This window comes from Trypanosoma rangeli (assembly GCF_003719475.1).
Source record: "Trypanosoma rangeli strain AM80 chromosome Unknown Tra_15.4_contig_00388, whole genome shotgun sequence".
In the NCBI taxonomy this organism is placed as follows: domain Eukaryota; phylum Euglenozoa; class Kinetoplastea; order Trypanosomatida; family Trypanosomatidae; genus Trypanosoma; species Trypanosoma rangeli.
The window spans coordinates 1-16,402 of record NW_021706134.1 but is presented as its reverse complement, the minus strand read 5'-3'; the positions used below and the strand labels follow the sequence as shown (position 1 = coordinate 16,402).

The 16,402-nt window shown below is 45.7% G+C and overlaps 12 protein-coding genes across 12 annotated transcripts, besides 10 other annotated features; all 12 read right to left on the bottom strand.

The window, feature by feature from the left end:
• Positions 1 to 51: 51 nt before the first annotated feature.
• Positions 52 to 489, bottom strand: TraAM80_08218 (60S ribosomal protein L27A/L29; the record flags this gene model as incomplete). The annotated part of the gene is made up of 1 exon (XM_029384976.1): positions 52 to 489. One exon carries the CDS (start codon positions 487 to 489, stop codon positions 52 to 54), a length of 438 nt encoding a protein of 145 aa, XP_029235179.1.
• Positions 490 to 686: 197 nt separating this feature from the next.
• On the bottom strand, positions 687 to 1,106 carry TraAM80_08217 (60S ribosomal protein L23; the record flags this gene model as incomplete). Its single annotated transcript, XM_029384975.1, has 1 exon — positions 687 to 1,106. One exon carries the CDS (start codon positions 1,104 to 1,106, stop codon positions 687 to 689), a length of 420 nt encoding a protein of 139 aa, XP_029235178.1.
• Positions 1,107 to 1,145: 39 nt separating this feature from the next.
• Positions 1,146 to 1,186: a microsatellite.
• Positions 1,187 to 1,253: 67 nt separating this feature from the next.
• Positions 1,254 to 1,315: a microsatellite.
• Positions 1,316 to 1,345: 30 nt separating this feature from the next.
• Positions 1,346 to 1,765, bottom strand: TraAM80_08216 (60S ribosomal protein L23; the record flags this gene model as incomplete). Its single annotated transcript, XM_029384974.1, has 1 exon — positions 1,346 to 1,765. The coding sequence occupies one exon, from the start codon at positions 1,763 to 1,765 to the stop codon at positions 1,346 to 1,348; it is 420 nt and encodes a 139-aa protein (XP_029235177.1).
• A 31-nt stretch (positions 1,766 to 1,796) lies between these two features.
• Positions 1,797 to 1,826: a microsatellite.
• Positions 1,827 to 1,998: 172 nt separating this feature from the next.
• Positions 1,999 to 2,050: a microsatellite.
• A 71-nt stretch (positions 2,051 to 2,121) lies between these two features.
• On the bottom strand, positions 2,122 to 2,568 carry TraAM80_08215 (uncharacterized protein; the record flags this gene model as incomplete). Its single annotated transcript, XM_029384973.1, has 1 exon — positions 2,122 to 2,568. One exon carries the CDS (start codon positions 2,566 to 2,568, stop codon positions 2,122 to 2,124), a length of 447 nt encoding a protein of 148 aa, XP_029235176.1.
• Positions 2,569 to 2,669: 101 nt separating this feature from the next.
• Positions 2,670 to 2,699: a microsatellite.
• A 111-nt stretch (positions 2,700 to 2,810) lies between these two features.
• On the bottom strand, positions 2,811 to 3,908 carry TraAM80_08214 (uncharacterized protein; the record flags this gene model as incomplete). The annotated part of the gene is made up of 1 exon (XM_029384972.1): positions 2,811 to 3,908. One exon carries the CDS (start codon positions 3,906 to 3,908, stop codon positions 2,811 to 2,813), a length of 1,098 nt encoding a protein of 365 aa, XP_029235175.1.
• A 403-nt stretch (positions 3,909 to 4,311) lies between these two features.
• TraAM80_08213 (uncharacterized protein) lies at positions 4,312 to 5,265 on the bottom strand (the record flags this gene model as incomplete). The annotated part of the gene is made up of 1 exon (XM_029384971.1): positions 4,312 to 5,265. One exon carries the CDS (start codon positions 5,263 to 5,265, stop codon positions 4,312 to 4,314), a length of 954 nt encoding a protein of 317 aa, XP_029235174.1.
• Positions 5,266 to 5,678: 413 nt separating this feature from the next.
• Positions 5,679 to 6,146, bottom strand: TraAM80_08212 (uncharacterized protein; the record flags this gene model as incomplete). The annotated part of the gene is made up of 1 exon (XM_029384970.1): positions 5,679 to 6,146. One exon carries the CDS (start codon positions 6,144 to 6,146, stop codon positions 5,679 to 5,681), a length of 468 nt encoding a protein of 155 aa, XP_029235173.1.
• Positions 6,147 to 8,288: 2,142 nt separating this feature from the next.
• Positions 8,289 to 8,314: a microsatellite.
• Positions 8,315 to 8,740: 426 nt separating this feature from the next.
• TraAM80_08211 (putative proteasome beta 2 subunit) lies at positions 8,741 to 9,508 on the bottom strand (the record flags this gene model as incomplete). The annotated part of the gene is made up of 1 exon (XM_029384969.1): positions 8,741 to 9,508. The coding sequence occupies one exon, from the start codon at positions 9,506 to 9,508 to the stop codon at positions 8,741 to 8,743; it is 768 nt and encodes a 255-aa protein (XP_029235172.1).
• Positions 9,509 to 9,679: 171 nt separating this feature from the next.
• Positions 9,680 to 9,711: a microsatellite.
• Positions 9,712 to 9,840: 129 nt separating this feature from the next.
• TraAM80_08210 (putative 30S Ribosomal protein S17) lies at positions 9,841 to 10,701 on the bottom strand (the record flags this gene model as incomplete). The annotated part of the gene is made up of 1 exon (XM_029384968.1): positions 9,841 to 10,701. The coding sequence occupies one exon, from the start codon at positions 10,699 to 10,701 to the stop codon at positions 9,841 to 9,843; it is 861 nt and encodes a 286-aa protein (XP_029235171.1).
• A 453-nt stretch (positions 10,702 to 11,154) lies between these two features.
• Positions 11,155 to 11,203: a microsatellite.
• A 50-nt stretch (positions 11,204 to 11,253) lies between these two features.
• Positions 11,254 to 11,292: a microsatellite.
• A 100-nt stretch (positions 11,293 to 11,392) lies between these two features.
• TraAM80_08209 (T-complex protein 1 subunit eta) lies at positions 11,393 to 13,099 on the bottom strand (the record flags this gene model as incomplete). Its single annotated transcript, XM_029384967.1, has 1 exon — positions 11,393 to 13,099. One exon carries the CDS (start codon positions 13,097 to 13,099, stop codon positions 11,393 to 11,395), a length of 1,707 nt encoding a protein of 568 aa, XP_029235170.1.
• A 150-nt stretch (positions 13,100 to 13,249) lies between these two features.
• Positions 13,250 to 13,278: a microsatellite.
• Positions 13,279 to 13,549: 271 nt separating this feature from the next.
• On the bottom strand, positions 13,550 to 14,554 carry TraAM80_08208 (putative nucleoside diphosphate kinase; the record flags this gene model as incomplete). Its single annotated transcript, XM_029384966.1, has 1 exon — positions 13,550 to 14,554. The coding sequence occupies one exon, from the start codon at positions 14,552 to 14,554 to the stop codon at positions 13,550 to 13,552; it is 1,005 nt and encodes a 334-aa protein (XP_029235169.1).
• Positions 14,555 to 14,898: 344 nt separating this feature from the next.
• TraAM80_08207 (Sof1-like protein) lies at positions 14,899 to 16,233 on the bottom strand (the record flags this gene model as incomplete). Its single annotated transcript, XM_029384965.1, has 1 exon — positions 14,899 to 16,233. One exon carries the CDS (start codon positions 16,231 to 16,233, stop codon positions 14,899 to 14,901), a length of 1,335 nt encoding a protein of 444 aa, XP_029235168.1.
• Positions 16,234 to 16,402: the final 169 nt, after the last annotated feature.

The following is a 16,402-nucleotide window of genomic DNA, read 5'->3' as shown; positions in this document are numbered from 1 at the left end:
AAAAACAAAAAACAAAAACGAAATCAGCAGCTCGTTGACGACCAACACAAATTACGCCTGCAGCACCACAGCGCCGCCAGCCTTGCGGATCTTCTTGTCGGCCAACTTGCTCACCCAGCGGGCCTTCACGATGCAGGGGGCCTGCAGGTGACCATTGCCGAGCAGCTTCGAGTATCCGTTGGCCAACAGATCAATAACGGGCAGAGCCTCTCCCTTCTTCGCCTTCAGTGCCTCATCCTTAGCGATCAGCTTCGTGATGTTGTTCAGGTTGATCGTCGGCTTCCACAGCGCGTTCTTCTTCAGGTGGTAGTGGTTCATGCCGCACTTGCCAAAGTACCCGGGATGGTACTTGTCAAAGTTGATACGGTGGTGGTGCTGGCCACCGGCGTTACCACGCCCGGAGGGGTGCTTGCGATGCTTGCCAACGCGACCATAGCCGCAGAACGTGGAACCACGCTGGTGACGAGTCTTCTTAAAGCGGGTTGGCATGCCGTCAGCTGCTACTAGGCGAAAACAACAACAGCGAAGAAGCAGACAAATAAGGCAGAGAATCACGTTGCAGAAAAAACAAACATGTGGACTCACAGAAAAATAATAGAGTAAACTACAAACAAAAACTATTGCTCGTCTTTATTGTAGAGAGTGGGGAAATAAAATAAAAAAAACAAAGTCCTGGGACGCGAATCTTACACAATAGCCGGGGCGTGGGAAGAAATCTTCGGCCAGAGATCAGCCGCCTCCTTCGCAACGGGGCCAGCGATACCGGAACCCTTCATTTCGCCCTTGGGGTTCACAATCACACCGGCATTATCCTCGAAGTAAATAACGGTGCCGTCCTTGCGGCGCCAGCTCTTGCGCTGACGAATGATGACCGCATTCAGCACCTTGCGGCGCAGCTCCGGCTTGCCCTTCTTCACGGAGGCCATCACCACATCACCAAGAGCAGCTGCCGGAAGACGGTTCAAACGGCCGTGGTAGCCCTTCACAGAAATGATGTAAAGGTTCTTGGCTCCCGTGTTGTCGGCGCAGTTTACCACTGCACCCACTGGAAGGGCGAGAGACACGCGGAAGCGGCAGCCCTTGATGTTGGCCTGATCCTTTCCCATGGTAGTGCTCACGTGCCTTTTGTAGTGTTGCGGCGACGCAACAAAAAAGAATGAAAAACAAAACACAAAGAAAAAAAAAAGAGCATGGAACCACACAGAATCGTTCAGAAACACCAATTGACAATCTCTGATGCACCGCTAAAGCAATAAAAGTAAAAACAAGATTCAAAGGCAAAGTTAAAGGAAAAGAAAAAAACAATAAAGAAAAATGCAATGCACATTTCAGCCCTTATCTCCTCCTATACAATAGCCGGGGCGTGGGAAGAAATCTTCGGCCAGAGATCAGCCGCTTCCTTCGCAACGGGGCCAGCGATACCGGAACCCTTCATTTCGCCCTTGGGGTTCACAATCACACCGGCATTATCCTCGAAGTAAATAACGGTGCCGTCCTTGCGGCGCCAGCTCTTGCGCTGACGAATGATGACCGCATTCAGCACCTTGCGGCGCAGCTCCGGCTTGCCCTTCTTCACGGAGGCCATCACCACATCACCAAGAGCAGCTGCCGGAAGACGGTTCAAACGGCCGTGGTAGCCCTTCACAGAAATGATGTAAAGGTTCTTGGCTCCCGTGTTGTCGGCGCAGTTTACCACTGCACCCACTGGAAGGGCGAGAGACACGCGGAAGCGGCAGCCCTTGATGTTGGCCTGATCCTTTCCCATGGTAGTGCAATTTCCTCTAACGACATTCAAAAATAATAATAATAATAATAATAATAATAATGTCAACAGTAGGAAAGAGACAAGGCAAAAAAAAAAGCAATATTAATAGACCCAACCAATACAAAAAGTCCCCTGTGGTACACAGCAATTTGGAAGCCACAAGGTGTAATACTCGCAGTGTAACTTCATTATTTTCATCTTCTAGTGACGCTGCCAAATAAGCCAAGCGAGCAAAAATAACAACAACAAAACAAAACACAGGAGGAAAACAAAAATAAAATAAAACTGAGATGAGACGTTGAGTGTTCTGGTGAGTAGCCCACAAGAACAACAAAAACAAAAGTGCGGGGTCCAATTTACCGCGACAACGATATGTTTTGCCTCTGAATATTGATTGCCTCAAATTCACGCAACTCCTTTTCAGAAAGCATGTCGACGCCTGTAAACCTCCACTTGCAATCGTTGGCCTTCCATTCGATTGCCCGTCGCTCGTCCTCAAACGCTGGGTTGAGCGCCTTCACAGTAACATGACGAAACATGCCGTGATCTGTCAGCCACAAATGCAGAGAAGCAAAAACGTGTTCTTGAGGAATGTCGCAGGTTTCTAAAATGATCCCAATTATCACGACTGGAACAAGTAAAAGGGGAAAGTAGCGAAACCACAGATAGGTATCATACGTCACCATGTCCACACGCGAACGCCTCTCCTCAAACGGCATAGGAAAGACACGATTGATTGTTTCTAGGAGGCGAGAGTGTCGTGAAAGCCCCGCCTTGGAACGTTTCACCCATAGCTGCGACATCCGTCTTTGCTTGCTCCCCCACTCCCTTCGCACCACCCGACCCGCATAGCTATCGTCCTGGCTACAGAGCTGTCACCACCTAGAAAAGGGCTGGAAATATTTAAAAACAAAATAGTAATAATAATAATCATTTCCTTTAGTTGTTGTTTTTGGGTTTCGTACAGGAAACCCAACGCCATTACATGAAAGCACATATGAAACAATGGCGAATAATAAATGCCAACGAGAGAAACTAGCGATTCTCACTGAGTCAGGCCGGGAAGATCATTGGGACCCTCATGACTTATTCGCTCATCAGGACGACATGAAACTAAGGATTGCGCCCGCCGAACAAATTCAAGTTCATATCTCACCCGTTCACGCTCTTGTGAGAGTCTATGAATTTCACTGCGGCCTGCGGCCTCCGCGAGCTCGACTTCCGCAATACGCGAGAGCAGTGCCTTGTTTTGATCTCTAAGCGCATGCCATCTATTCTTTATCAACCTACACTCACCCTCTGCATAGTCAAGATGCCGACGCAAGACATATATGCTTGAATTGTTTTCACCTTGCCCAGCAGGGTCCATGTCGTTAGTGAGGTTTGAAGGACTAACCATTTTCCATTCTTTTGAAGAGGATCGACGCTGTTCCCGTTGTTGTTCGTATAATGCATCTATAGTCTCTTGCAGAGCTTCGCTGCGGGCCCTTTCCTCTTCAAGGTGTCGCCGAAGCTGCTGCATGTCATCGTTATCAAGATGTTCTTTGGTTGTTGTTGTTGCTGCTGCGTCCACGCCGCAAAACGAGCATCGCCCTATGATCCCACAACCTGACGAGGAAGTCGCGGCTGCGGTCGTCATTTGCTCAGCAAGCAGCTTTTCTATATAGGCTTCTAATTTCTTTTTCTCATCGCATGACACATTCAGCTGGGCATGATAGTATTCTGCCTCTTCACACGAAAGTAGTGCCCGTTTCTTGTACTCCTCGCGCTCAGCCGCGATGGAGCCTAGCTGCCCACCCAGCGCCTTCAACTCCTCTTGAATGCGCTCATGATTGACGCACTGGCGCGCCGTCTCCGCGAGTTCTGGGTTCTTGTCTAGCTTGACGAACATCCGCAGGAGATTGACCTCATCCGAGAGTTTCGCTTCCCTACCGCGCGCCTCAGCAAGCCGGCACTCGAGCTCCTCGCGCTCCGTGAGTACAGCGTTAAGGCGCCTCTGTAGTAGAGGCATTCGCCGCATCTCCTTCAGATGCGACTCACGCACGGAGAGTCGACTAATCTCATTCTCCTGGTGTCGCAGTTTCTGCCGAAGCGACGCATTCTGCTCCTCAAGGCGTGCCAGTTTGTACTCCAAACTCTTCATTGGCAACGACCAATTTTTCCCCACCTCCGCCGCCAGCAAAAATCCCAGCTGCTCTGCACTACGCTACTCCGCTGTAAACAATGATAACAGCAAAAGGAAAAATAAATCAATCAATAAATAGTAAAGGATGGAGTACGACACAGAAAAAAGTTAAGCGCCAAAAAAGTTTGCCCCCATGGATGGTAAAATGCAAACGCAACACACACGCGCATCCGCCACCTACTCTCTCCCACTCACCGCAACTAGTAACGCTCCGCATTGCCTGCTGGTTTCCACACACGCACACACAAAGAAAAAAAAAGTGCAAATACAATGTCCACCGCAGTAACAACAAGAGAAAGAAAAGCAAACAAATACGGTCTGTAATGCATACAGAAAAGGGCTGACACGCCTACTATCTGTACTACATCCCGGAAAGCTCCGGACTACCTGCCTCTAGAATGTTGTCATAGCTCTCTGCAGGCGCCTTAACGCCCTCGGCACTCTGGTGATGCTGGGAAACATTTGGGTAGCCAAACCACGCCGTGAATGTAGCGTCGTCAAAGTTGAAGTAAGCATTTTTATTCACGGTGATTACTTCGCCCCTATGAATGTCACGCTGCGCCTGCATCACAAAGTAGCCTTTATCCACTTGTATACCCGCCTTTTTTTCCTGCGCCAGCCACTGCAACATGTCAGCATCTGGGTATCCAATTGATGCATTGGGCTCGGGTGAATGCAAGGCCAAATCCAGCAATGGCACCATTCCCAAAATATCCCCATGGCCAATCTCAGCAAATGGCGAGTGCTGGAAATCTGGATGGCCAGCGCCACCCGCCTCTGTATTGCTCCAGAACGGAATGGCATGTCGTCGGAAAAGGCAATAAGCATGCCGAAAGGCCAAATTAAACTCCACATCCTGTGATTTGCAAACCCTCTTAAGGGGTTCTATCATCTCTGAATAATCCTTCGTCTTCTGTGCGGCATCCGCCACACTGCCAATGGCCATACCTGGATCGAAGGGTAGCACGTCTAAATAACTCCGCTCCCCTCGTGGACTACCGCTCCGCAGGACCTTGGTAAGGTACCCAATGAATGCAAACGAACCATATGTAAGATCGGGCCAAAACGCAAGCTCCTCACCGTGGTTTTGTGGTGACACTTTGAGTGGGAAAGACGCATCTTCAGCAAGGTTAAGAAGACTTAGGGTCGTAGAAGTTGGAACAACAGCCACAAAATCGTACGCGGGTATCGTGCTCGTAGCAACCAGTCCCAAAGGCGTTATGTGAACGCGTTGAAACAGACGACATCCCTTAAGGACGGTCCAGGTAACAAAATCCAGCAGACGAGGGTCACATCTAGCCAGTCGCGCGCTCATACTGGTCCCAAAATGTAAGAAATCGACTCTTGGATAAGCACCACAACGAAGTCGAATGTATCTATGACCTTCCAGCCTAAGCGGACCCCCCTCCCAAAAAAAATAAAAATGATTAGGTACAGCCGTACCTCCAATGGTATACGCAGACGTGGAGCGCATGACACAGCTTATATAAGAGCATTTATACAGAGTCGTTTTGTATACATAAAGAGAGAAAAAAGTGTGTATGCGTGTTAGATGTGCTATTCCAGTGATTCACATTAGAGGCAAAAATAAAGTAAGGAAGAAAATAAAAGTCACAAGCGACAAAAGAACAATAATAAAAAAGAACCACGACAAGAGTTCCTCAAGGATTTTACTTGGTGACACCTTCCTTCTTATTGTCTGAGGTACGCAATAAGGTGCGAAAAGTCTCAAAAAATCTCCGTTAAATAGAACAGTTTCTTCAAAAGCAGGACATCAAGTAGAGGCCTCTTCCGTTCTTCGTCCAACATGCAATGCAGACTCATAAGAATCGCATAAAGCCGACAGGCGCAGGGTTCCAAATGGAGCACGGCCTCAAGTGAATTTGACCGCAGCAGCAAAACACACTTCAAGGTAAAGATCTTCTGTCGAAGCCAGAAGTTGTACGCTGTTGTGCTCATAAAACTCCAGTAAGCCCGAAACATCTCGCAACGCCCCTTAAAAATCCGTAGCGGCAGCTTCTTATCACCACAATATTCCAAGGTGTTAAAAATCGCAGCCATCGACAGCACGTGGTCGTTGCAAAAGTCAAGTGAAAGAATCTTCCCAAATTCAACTCCTACAACCCATTCCAAGAGGAGAAAAAACTTTTTTGTCCATCTTAAAAACGTTTGCCCAACTAGCTCGTCGCAATCCATTTTTACCTCCACATAACTCGCAGCCTCATCCGTCGTCAACAAGGCCCAAACTCCGACGGCACATGCCCCGTTTGCAAATCCGCCCCAGACATATTTTTTGTGCGTACCAAAAAAATGTTTCGATCTAAACGTATTTGCTTTAACGCCAAATTGACACTTAAGGTTCCTCAAACTCGAACGCGGTCATGTGTTGTGGACCTGGAGCCCGTCACTCTCCATGGCCCTCAGGCCATGAACATGAGGCGAGTTCATCGAGTGGCGTAGAAAAACCGGATTTGTGGAGTCAAAAAGCACAGGGCAATGAAACCCCGAACGAGGCAAAAAGTGATCCACCTCAGAGTTATTGATTGTCACATAGGGCCGAAGAACGACGCTTAAAGGAAGTGGTGTCAAGAGAAAATACAGGCAGAAACAATCAGCCACAGTGCGACGCAATCTGCTGCCAAAGTCACAAGGAGATTCCCCTGTAAAAAGAAGTTCCCACAACTTCCAAAGATGGCCTATCTGCGGCAATAAAATGGCATGAACATCACATTATAAAAACATGGCTACGAAACCATGTTCATCAATGTTCACTGCAGAATCCTTGTATTCACCAAGAAGACGCTTTGCAAGCCGCCTAGAATAGCACAGATCTTCATTTTGAATGGCCGCAATGTCCGATGATACGCAACAGCACTGAGGAGAGCAGCGTATAATATTTCTCACACCATAAGTCACAACAGCTTCAACATTCTCGTTTGTCGCCTCGTCTGTCTTTGGCAAAACACCCACATTTTCGTACCTGCGCATACAAGCCGCGTCAATCACAGCTAAAACATCAGACTGCCTCCAAGCAGGCACGTGCAAGGGAAGCTCTAACTGTTTCTCAATGTAGCTCCCCGTACCTTCGACGGATGAAGAACCGAGGAGAGAGCATTCCAGGCAATTCTGTATAACTGCGGATTCGGGACATGTATTTCCCAAGGCGTATAACAAACGCCACAGTGAAAAAAAAAACACTTTGCCTCACGACTAAGACCACCCTGGCGCCAATAAGAACCTAGCCGATCACTTGCATAGTACGGCGCCCTAAAAGTTTGGAGTGGCTTCCCTGGAAGATGCAGTCCTGTACACAGCTGTGCCAGTAATGGAGCCGGTCAAGGGTCACTGTGATGGTAGAAAGTCTCTAATATTTCCGACATGTCATAAGAGTCCAAAACGAGATCATACACCGCCACAAGAATAATCTCAAAAAAAAAAATATATGAGGAAACGCATAGATAAAAATCAAAACAAAAGCTTTTTGTTGAGTGCCACGCTCATTGCTTGCATCTTTTCGTTGTACATAAATCACCGAGCAAAAGCATTCTTCACACACGTCACGGTGCGAAGTCGAGGGCCTAGACAACCAATTAAAGACAACAAAACGCAACGTCGTCCAATGCGGCACACAGGCAAACGTTATTCGAGTGGTATCATAATATTTTTTCTCCTCAAAAGAAATATGAAGTGGTCTAACGAGTGACCGTACTCTGCGTGGTTGGTGTCTGGAAAACACAGAAACGCCAAATAGGTCTTCTGCTACATCAATAGCAACTGCAGGGGAAACAAGTGTGCCAAGGTCTGGTCAAGCTTCAAGTCAAACGACACAACTCCAATGGCTTCCACCCACTTCGGTGTCAGAGGAGAGGAACTGCAGCAGGTAGGCGGAATAGATGAAACTTCAGTGGCAGCCTTACAACCGTGCTGAAGTCAATACTTCATCAGAAAGCAACTGTGCCTCAACTCACTCCTTACACTTCCGTTGCTCTTCTGGAGGGAGCTTTGAAAGTACAACACACATATTGCAAAGAGAACTTTCCCGCGCTCAATTGACATCAATGTGACAGCAAAATTGTAACTTCTCCCGCCGAGCGCGGATCAAGAATAATAGCGTCTCCCTTAATTCACCACTACCTTCTTACCTTTCAACCCAAGAATCAACTCCCCCCCCCCCCCCCCGCGACTGCTGTCGCTGCTTCCCAGACACGATATGTGAGAGTTATAAAGCAACCAGAAAAATTCGCAGTGTCATGCGGGGGTAGTGAATAAAAGGGAAAATAAGCTAAGAGAAAGAGCAGAAAAGAACGAAAAATAGGTTTCCTTCCTTCTCCAAGAGTAAAACAAACAAGCAAACAAACAAAAAAGCTCACGGATTGCTCGCACGATGAGACATTGCATTGGTCACATCATCAACAGTAAGCAGACTGCCAAAGTGTCGATGCAATTCCCACAGCAGAACAGAACTGCTCGTTTCTCCTTTTTTCGCTCAGCATCCGCTGATACATTTTGACTGACCCTTCTTACAACGGGTGTCACTCTGGCACGGCGCACCTCCTTGGGGGGAACTTTCCAATACTATCGCTCCTCGTTCTCTTTTTGGAGGGCAGGGGCAAGTTGGGTACGTATCCCCCACCTTATCCAGCAACTTCCTCTTATTGCCTTCTTCATTCATTTGTTCTGAACTGTTTTTTTTTTTTCATTATTATCCTCGTTGGTTGTATTCGGTTTGAAGTATCATCCCCTTTTTTTTGTTTTCTTTTTCCTCCTCTGCAGTGTCGCTCTCCATCTTGTCACTCGACGTCCGTGATAGTCACCAACTTCCGGATCTCCTCCCGCAAAACCGGTGTAGTGCCGGGAGGGAAACGAATATCCTGCTTCGGGTACCTGCGCTCATTTGGTTTATCGTACCCGATAAGCATCTCTGTCTTCGCCTTCGTAATAACGCACAGATCCACCTGTGTGCCGCTGTATGGGTCATTGAAGATTCCATTCCGGATGGCGGAAGCCACCAATTCCTTCGCTTCTTCAACTGTCATATTATCCTTGTATTCAGACTCCAGTGTAGCCATAGCGGCAATGCTACCACTTCCCATGGACACAAAAGGAAGGCGATCGGTGCTACCATGTGGCGCAACCGTCGCCAGGAAAGGTCCCTCCACATCCACACCACCAAGAACCAACGCGGCGCTTACATAGCCTTGGTATCTGTACAAGTGACGCTTTAGCAGGGTGAGTGCTTCGTGCACTCGGGATTGTTTCCCTGTATCCAGACGATGAAGTGCCAAATTGGCAGACACCATATTTGTCACAGCTTCTGTATCCGCCGCAGTTCCTGCACCACAGCACATAATGTTGGGTGCCATATAATGAATCTTCTTGCACCGCTTATCGGCCACAATACTACCTTCGGTAGCACGGGTATCTGCACCCAGTACTACACCATCCTTGTACAGAACCCCCACAATTGTAGTTCCTGTTTTGAGTGTTTTGGGAGGATGCAGACCCTGCTGCTGCAGGTTCAAGTTTCGCTGCACGTTATGAAAGGAAAATCCAGGCATGATACAAGGAGTATCTTTCTCTTCCTCTTCCCAGATAGATCTCTGTGTGTATGTGCGTGTAAGCCAGACAATCTTGGACCTTTCTTATAGCTTTACTCTACGGATACGACATCACATATATAAGAAATTTACCGGTTAATGTAAAAAAGAGAGGGGAAGGAGATGAAAAAGCACGCACACACAAACACACACACACACACACAGAGTGAGAGAGACAGACACCGGGAAATAATATATGTAACGTCATTGATTGATGAAGCTTAAAAGCATGCATTTACCAACGTTTTGATTTTTGACCAATTCATCTTGTAAATTGTCGTGCGACAAATAACCTAAGGGGACTTTTTGAACCCCTTGAAATCGTACTTCTCCTTGGGCTGCAGATTCATCCAGTAGTCATCACCCTTCTTATTCCGTGTATCTTGCTCCACCTCCGTGTACTCCTCCTTGTCTCCTAACAGTGATGGGTTTTCCTCACCCTCCAGAGACGCCGGTGTTGCTGCAGCATTGGGTGCAATCATGTTATTTGCATCGTCAAACGTTGCCGAATCTGTCAGACAATTTCGTGGCTGATCTGGAGTGGGCCCAGCAAACCTGTAAGCATCCTGCACATGCTCTTGTATTACCGCAGCAAGCTTCTCCTTGGTACCCTCCGTATTTGTCAGGTTCAACTTTACGATTCGTCGTGAGACGGGGTACCCAAACAAGGGAGGCGGCACAGCCTTTAGCCCTAATTTTAGCCGCTCACGGCCCTCAATATTTGGCTCCAAAATACTAAAAACATAGTAGTGCTTGTACTTTGATATCTTCCGGCACTGTTTGATGTGCACCAAGTCCCCTTCGACGCATGCCAAGTCTTCATCATGAGCAAAAAAACGGCTCGTACGCGAGACACGTTGGTTAAACTTAGGGTAATACACCATGTGATTTGCGGCCACCACAGCCGTCTTCAACATGCTTGTGCCCACCACGTACCCAATCTTGTCTGACCCCTGCCGAGGTTGGTTAAAGATCAGCGACGTCAAATCATACGGCCACGGCATGCGGCGCGGACGTTGACCGAGTACACCCGTCATAGAGACGGCCCAATGGTGTCGTGTTCTATTTGGAAATGCATTGCGTTTGTATTTCTTGATGAAGACACGATGATTGGCATTGTGTGTGTTCTTCGTGCGTGCTCCACCGTACATCATGACGCACCGCTGACGGTGCTCCGTCTGAAAGTTCCACCAAGGAAATGTGACCAGTGACCGACGTAACATGCGTAAAAACACCCGAGAACCGTGCTAGGACTACGATACTTGAGGACGTAAGCTCCCAAAATAAAATGAGAGGAAAACAACTATTTGTAGCGTAAGCCCCCTCTCCCGTTTTCCTCTTCAGCTGTGGTGCTCACTCGTCCTATTCGACCCGCCAAGCAAACGACTCACAGAGAGTAGCTTTTAAGACAGCACTAACAAAAACAAAAAAAAACACTAAAAAGTTTTGTAACTTATAATCTCTGTGTGCCTACACCACGTTCAGGGTCATTATGGGGCATGTACGGGAGCAGACAACATTGCAAAAAGAAGACCAGCAAAAAAAAAAAAATGCGGGGAAAAAGTCCATATACAAGAAAAGAAGTGGAACAGAGGGAATAACACCGTAAACAAACAAAAACAGAAACAAAGAAAAGAAAAAACAAAGAACGAAAACCCATCAATGTTCAACACCTCCTCACTAATCGTAGAAATAATTGGAAAGACATGTATATGTGTGCATATGTATTTATATATAAATATATACACATCAAGAACGGTTAAAATAAGTTAGGGGTAATCCCTTTTCGTATCCTTTATTTATTAAATCTAAACCTAAAAGAGCACACATCCCAAAGTGATGTTCTCATCGTCCAGCACGGCCCTTCATCTTTGTCACCCCTGGAGCACCCTTAAACATGCCGCCCATACCAGCCTTACTGATCGGCATAGCACCACCACCGCGAGCAGCAGCGGCTTGTTTCTTTCCCGCATCGGACTCTGGATTGGTAACAGTTTCGTCAATGGAAAGAATAAGGCATGCCGCCTCGGTAGCGCTTTGAATAGCATTCCTTTTTACCAATGTTGGCTCCCAAACAAAACGCTCAAACGTATCGCAAACACCACCATTAATGATGTCCACCCCGTACCATTTACCACTGTTTCCCGCGACATGATGCTTTTGGCGAAGTTTGTTGAGCGTATCGGTACTGTCGTGTCCGGCATTCTCTGACAACTGGCGCGGAATCACCTCCAATGCCCGCGCAAATCCTCCAATCACCATTTGTTCCTTTCCACGGATAGTACGCGAATATTCGCGCAGGACCTTGCTGAGCTCCATCTCCACAGCACCGCCACCCCCTACCACCGATCCTGTCTTGTAGGCACGCTTCACAATACAGATGGCGTCATGCAGGGAACGATCTGCTTCATCAATAAATTGTTGTGCCCCACCACGGAGAATGATTGTAGCTGTTTGAGCATTTTTGCAACCAGTAAAGAAATTGTAGCGCTCCGTCCCTACTTGACGCTCCTCAAAAAGGGCGCAACTTCCCAAAGTCTCTTTAGGAATATTACTTACCGTAGACTGCACAACACCGCCTGTGGCCAATGCTACGCGGGCCATGTCTTCTGCGCTCACGCGACCCGCGCAGAAAATGTCGTGATCAGCAAAGTACTGCGTTGCTAGGTCACCAATGGGAAGACGGGAAAGAACAATTTTTGCCCCCGTCTCAACGCACTTTTCCATCTTGTCGTAGATAATTTTCCACTCTGCGTCCACAATAGATTGATACTGTTTCGGGTCCTTCACACGCACTTCAGCGTTGTCCTTCTCCGCCTTAAGTTCTAGCTCGACGTTTAGCAACAGCACCTTTGGATTCTCGAACTTCTTGCGTTGCTGTTCAAATCCAGCGTAGGAAAATGTCTTCTTGAAGGCCACACCATCAACGAGGATGCTTTCCCGCATGCTGCCACCGGGCACCTTCTTGATGCCAATCATGTCGAGATTTAAGTCACTGTCAAGTGATAGCACCGCATCTGTGGCCATTTTAGCAAAAAAGTGGCATTCGGTATTAATGAGCTTTGAATTGAGTGCAGTTTCCGCACACCGCACAAGATTCTTACGGCCTTCTTCAGAACTCGGGTCAAACGGGATACAAAGTTCCTGTAGATTTTTCATTGCAACGGCCAAAGCAGCGCGAAAAGCCTTAATAATGACCTGAGGAGCCATACCATCTTCCACGCAAGACTTCGCCTCCTTGAGTAATTCTCCCGCCAAAACAACGACAGAGGTCGTTCCATCACCAACTTCATGGTCTTGTGACATGGCAATATCCACCAGACTCTTAGCTGCGGGGTGAATCACTTCCAACAGGTTCATGATGGTCGCTCCATCATTGGAGATGCTCACATCGCGGCCGTTGTGAATAAGCTTGTCCATTCCACACGGACCAAGAGTTGTCTTGACAGTATCAACCACATTCATGCAGGCATTAATATTGCTGATCAACTGTGGTTTGCCTTGGGAAGTATCAGTTCCCTCCCGAAGCAAAATCAGTTGAGGTTGAATCATTTTGTGTAAAAAAAAAACAACAGCAACCAGCTCTTACAGAATTTTTCTTTTTCTATTCCTTTGCACTGAATTGGTGTTATATCTTGTTGTTTCCTTCTTTGCTATTTTCCCCCTTTTTTTTTCTTCTCTCAATGTTACTTATCTACATTGAATAAGATTAAAAGGAATAATAATAATAAATACACAGAATATATGCATATGTATATTAAGCGAGTTGGTGAGGGCACAGAAGTGGTAGACAGCAAATTATAATCCTCAAATCGAGACAGCATCGATATTGCAAGAACACACAGAGGTATAATACATGAGCCATCAAACTTCATACATCTTCACAAACACACATATTCGATTCGAAGAATCGCGGGAACTGTTTTTCCTTCACTTGTTAGCTTATTTCCCCTTTTAAGAACTCGTGTCAGCGTATACAAGAATAAATGCAAAAATACATGGCTATAGATTCTGGAGTAGTGAAAAAAAGAATTCAGACTCCAGAGGTGCGTCTTCTTCTAAATCCGTACAATGTACAGCGTTTCGAGAGTGATCAACGCCATATTTTGAACGAATAGTGTGAGGAAATAACACGTGACAAACCTCAAGGTCATGTGGCCCACATACAGCCCGAAGCGCGGTCACTGCATTTTCAGCACATACTTCTATTGCCCAACATGGACCGCTTGACATTTGCTCCACAAGTCTCTTGTATTCTGGTAACACGCCATTGTACACCTCAAGAAAATCTTCCGCATCAGCCAAGGTCAGTGTGTACATGCCCAAAGCACTAATATGAAAGCCTTCATCAATCAGACGCTGAAGAATTGCACCCTGATAGCCACTTGTTATAGCGTGAGGCTTGATGACGCAAATGGCGCAGTTTTTCATTACTGCAGTTGTTTTCCCAGGGCTGAAGGCAACCCCAGAGCAAGTACTCACATCTGTGGGATTGGATACGACAAACGTCATATTTGGAAATGCCTCATTTAATTTAACTACCTTGTCAGCCGCTTCAGATCCCTTGACTAATACAACAATGCATCGTTTAGAAATTCCAAATTGCAAACACATATCTTCTGGTAAATCGACTAGACGAATATTCGTTATCCTTAGTTCTTTTGCAACAATCCTGTCCACAATAGTTCCGGCACAAGAAAACCCTTCTTCAGTAATGAGCAGAATAAACTCACCCAGTGCTGCTGAAAAGTGCTTCCGTGTTGCTTCATCTCCATAATCCACAAGCTTTAAAGATCGAGCAAAAATATTCACGGTGGCTCCAATAAAAAACTCATGTGCACTTAAAGATGGATAGGCGCAACGTTTAAGAAAGACTTTTTTTAGTTTAAGGTCATGCATTTCGATTGTTGCGTCCTCTGTAAAGTAAAGTAGCAAATACTGACGCATGAGGTTCGCCTGTGGATCATAGTAATCTACTTTGAAAGCATAACGAGAAAGAGCTGTCATTCTTTGAAACCGGATTCTACCGTTTAATAACAAAAAAAAAAAGAGAACAATATATATGTAGTAACCTTTTTTCTATGTGTATGTGTTTATTTCCTTATTTGAGGAAGAATATCAGTTATACGGGCAATAAAAGACAAACATCATGAGTATACATCCGGCATTATAAGCAATTAAAAGAAAATAGAAACAGGAAGAAAGAATAATATGTATTCATGCAGCATAATTTTCTGAAGATGAAACATTGGCAACAAGAACAGAAAAAACAAAAGCGCAAAGCAATATGTGATGCGATCTAATCATTTCTTAAACGACAAATGTGCCAAATACAGTAAAAAAAAAGACCTTTATTTAAGAGACTGATAAACCTTACGTTGGGCAAGAGGCTTGATATCATCATGTTTTCTTCGGGATGCCTCCTTAATGAACTCACGTTTCTCTGCCTTTTTGGCTCGTCGTTGTGTTCTGCTAATTGCCTTGGGGGTATTTCGCTGGTTGGAAATTCTCTTTACTTCCACGAATCCAGAATACTTTTCCTTCAAAGAACGCATATAATTAAAACTGTTTCGTTCAGGGCCTCGTAATGGTCGAACAGGCCTGCTTGCATCCGCTTTCCAAATTCGAAGAATGGCATCCTCACTTCCGCTGTATAAATAACTACTATCAGGAGACCACTTAACGGAGAACACTTTAGCCATACGCTTCGTATGATACATTTCAATTGAATTCGACTTCGTAGTTTGATTAATATCCCATATTCGAAGTGTGGAATCCAACGATGCGGCAACAAATTTGTTTCCGGTGGAGGAAAAATCAACTGATGTTACACCATTAATATGTCCCTGAAAGACACTTCTGGGGCGTCCGGGAACTCGCACATCAAACAAATAGCAGTTTCGATCATCAGAGCCGGTTACAAATGTATTTGGATCCATAGGATTCCATGCAAGACTCGTACAACACATCTCCAAAATAATTTTAGAATGTGATGCTTGAGTTCTTGCATCATATATAAAAACACCACGATCCGACATACAACAAGCAACCAAGTCTGTTTGCACTTTGTTAAATCGACAACAAGAGACTGTGTCATCGCCCCAAGAAAAACGTTGAATTGGTTGAGTCCTATTAACATCCCATAATTGTACAACATCAGAAGAAGTAACAAATAGCGATTTCTGAAAGTGATGATCAATAGATGAAAAAGGAAACTCTCCAAGATATTCAGCCAACGGTTTAGCATTCAAATCATCAGAAGAAAAGTCCAAATCCCACATCTTAACGACTTTATCACGGGAAGCACTAAAGCAAGCAACACCATCAGTAGAAATAACAAGTCCGTCAACAGAATGTCGATGTGCATCAATTATTGCTTTTGGGCGTTTTGTAAAAACATCCCATACTATCAAACTCCCATCAAACGCTCCACTGACAACGGTAGACAAACTCGTGTAATCTACAGCAAGCGATTGAATGGTATCATGATGACCAGAAAGAGCGCCAACAAATGGTTTCGCAAACATGCGATCAAGCTTTGCTGCACGAATGGCACGTGTAAACTCGGTTTGTTTTGCCATTGGATTGTACTTTGTATCGAAATTACGATTCACACGTGGAACTTCACCGTTTCGATCTTTGGTCCATTCCAAATTCGATCGACTAATGGCATTCACCTTCACCATTTTCTTCCCTTTAATTTTTTAATGTGTATGCCTGCAAGAGCCACAACTAAGTGAGAGGAACACGAAAAAGAGCGACTTTCTATTCACCTAATTTCACGCACATATAAAAGAAATAATAAAAATAAATGAATCAAATTGGAAAAAAAAAAATGGACAGCAAAAGCAAAAA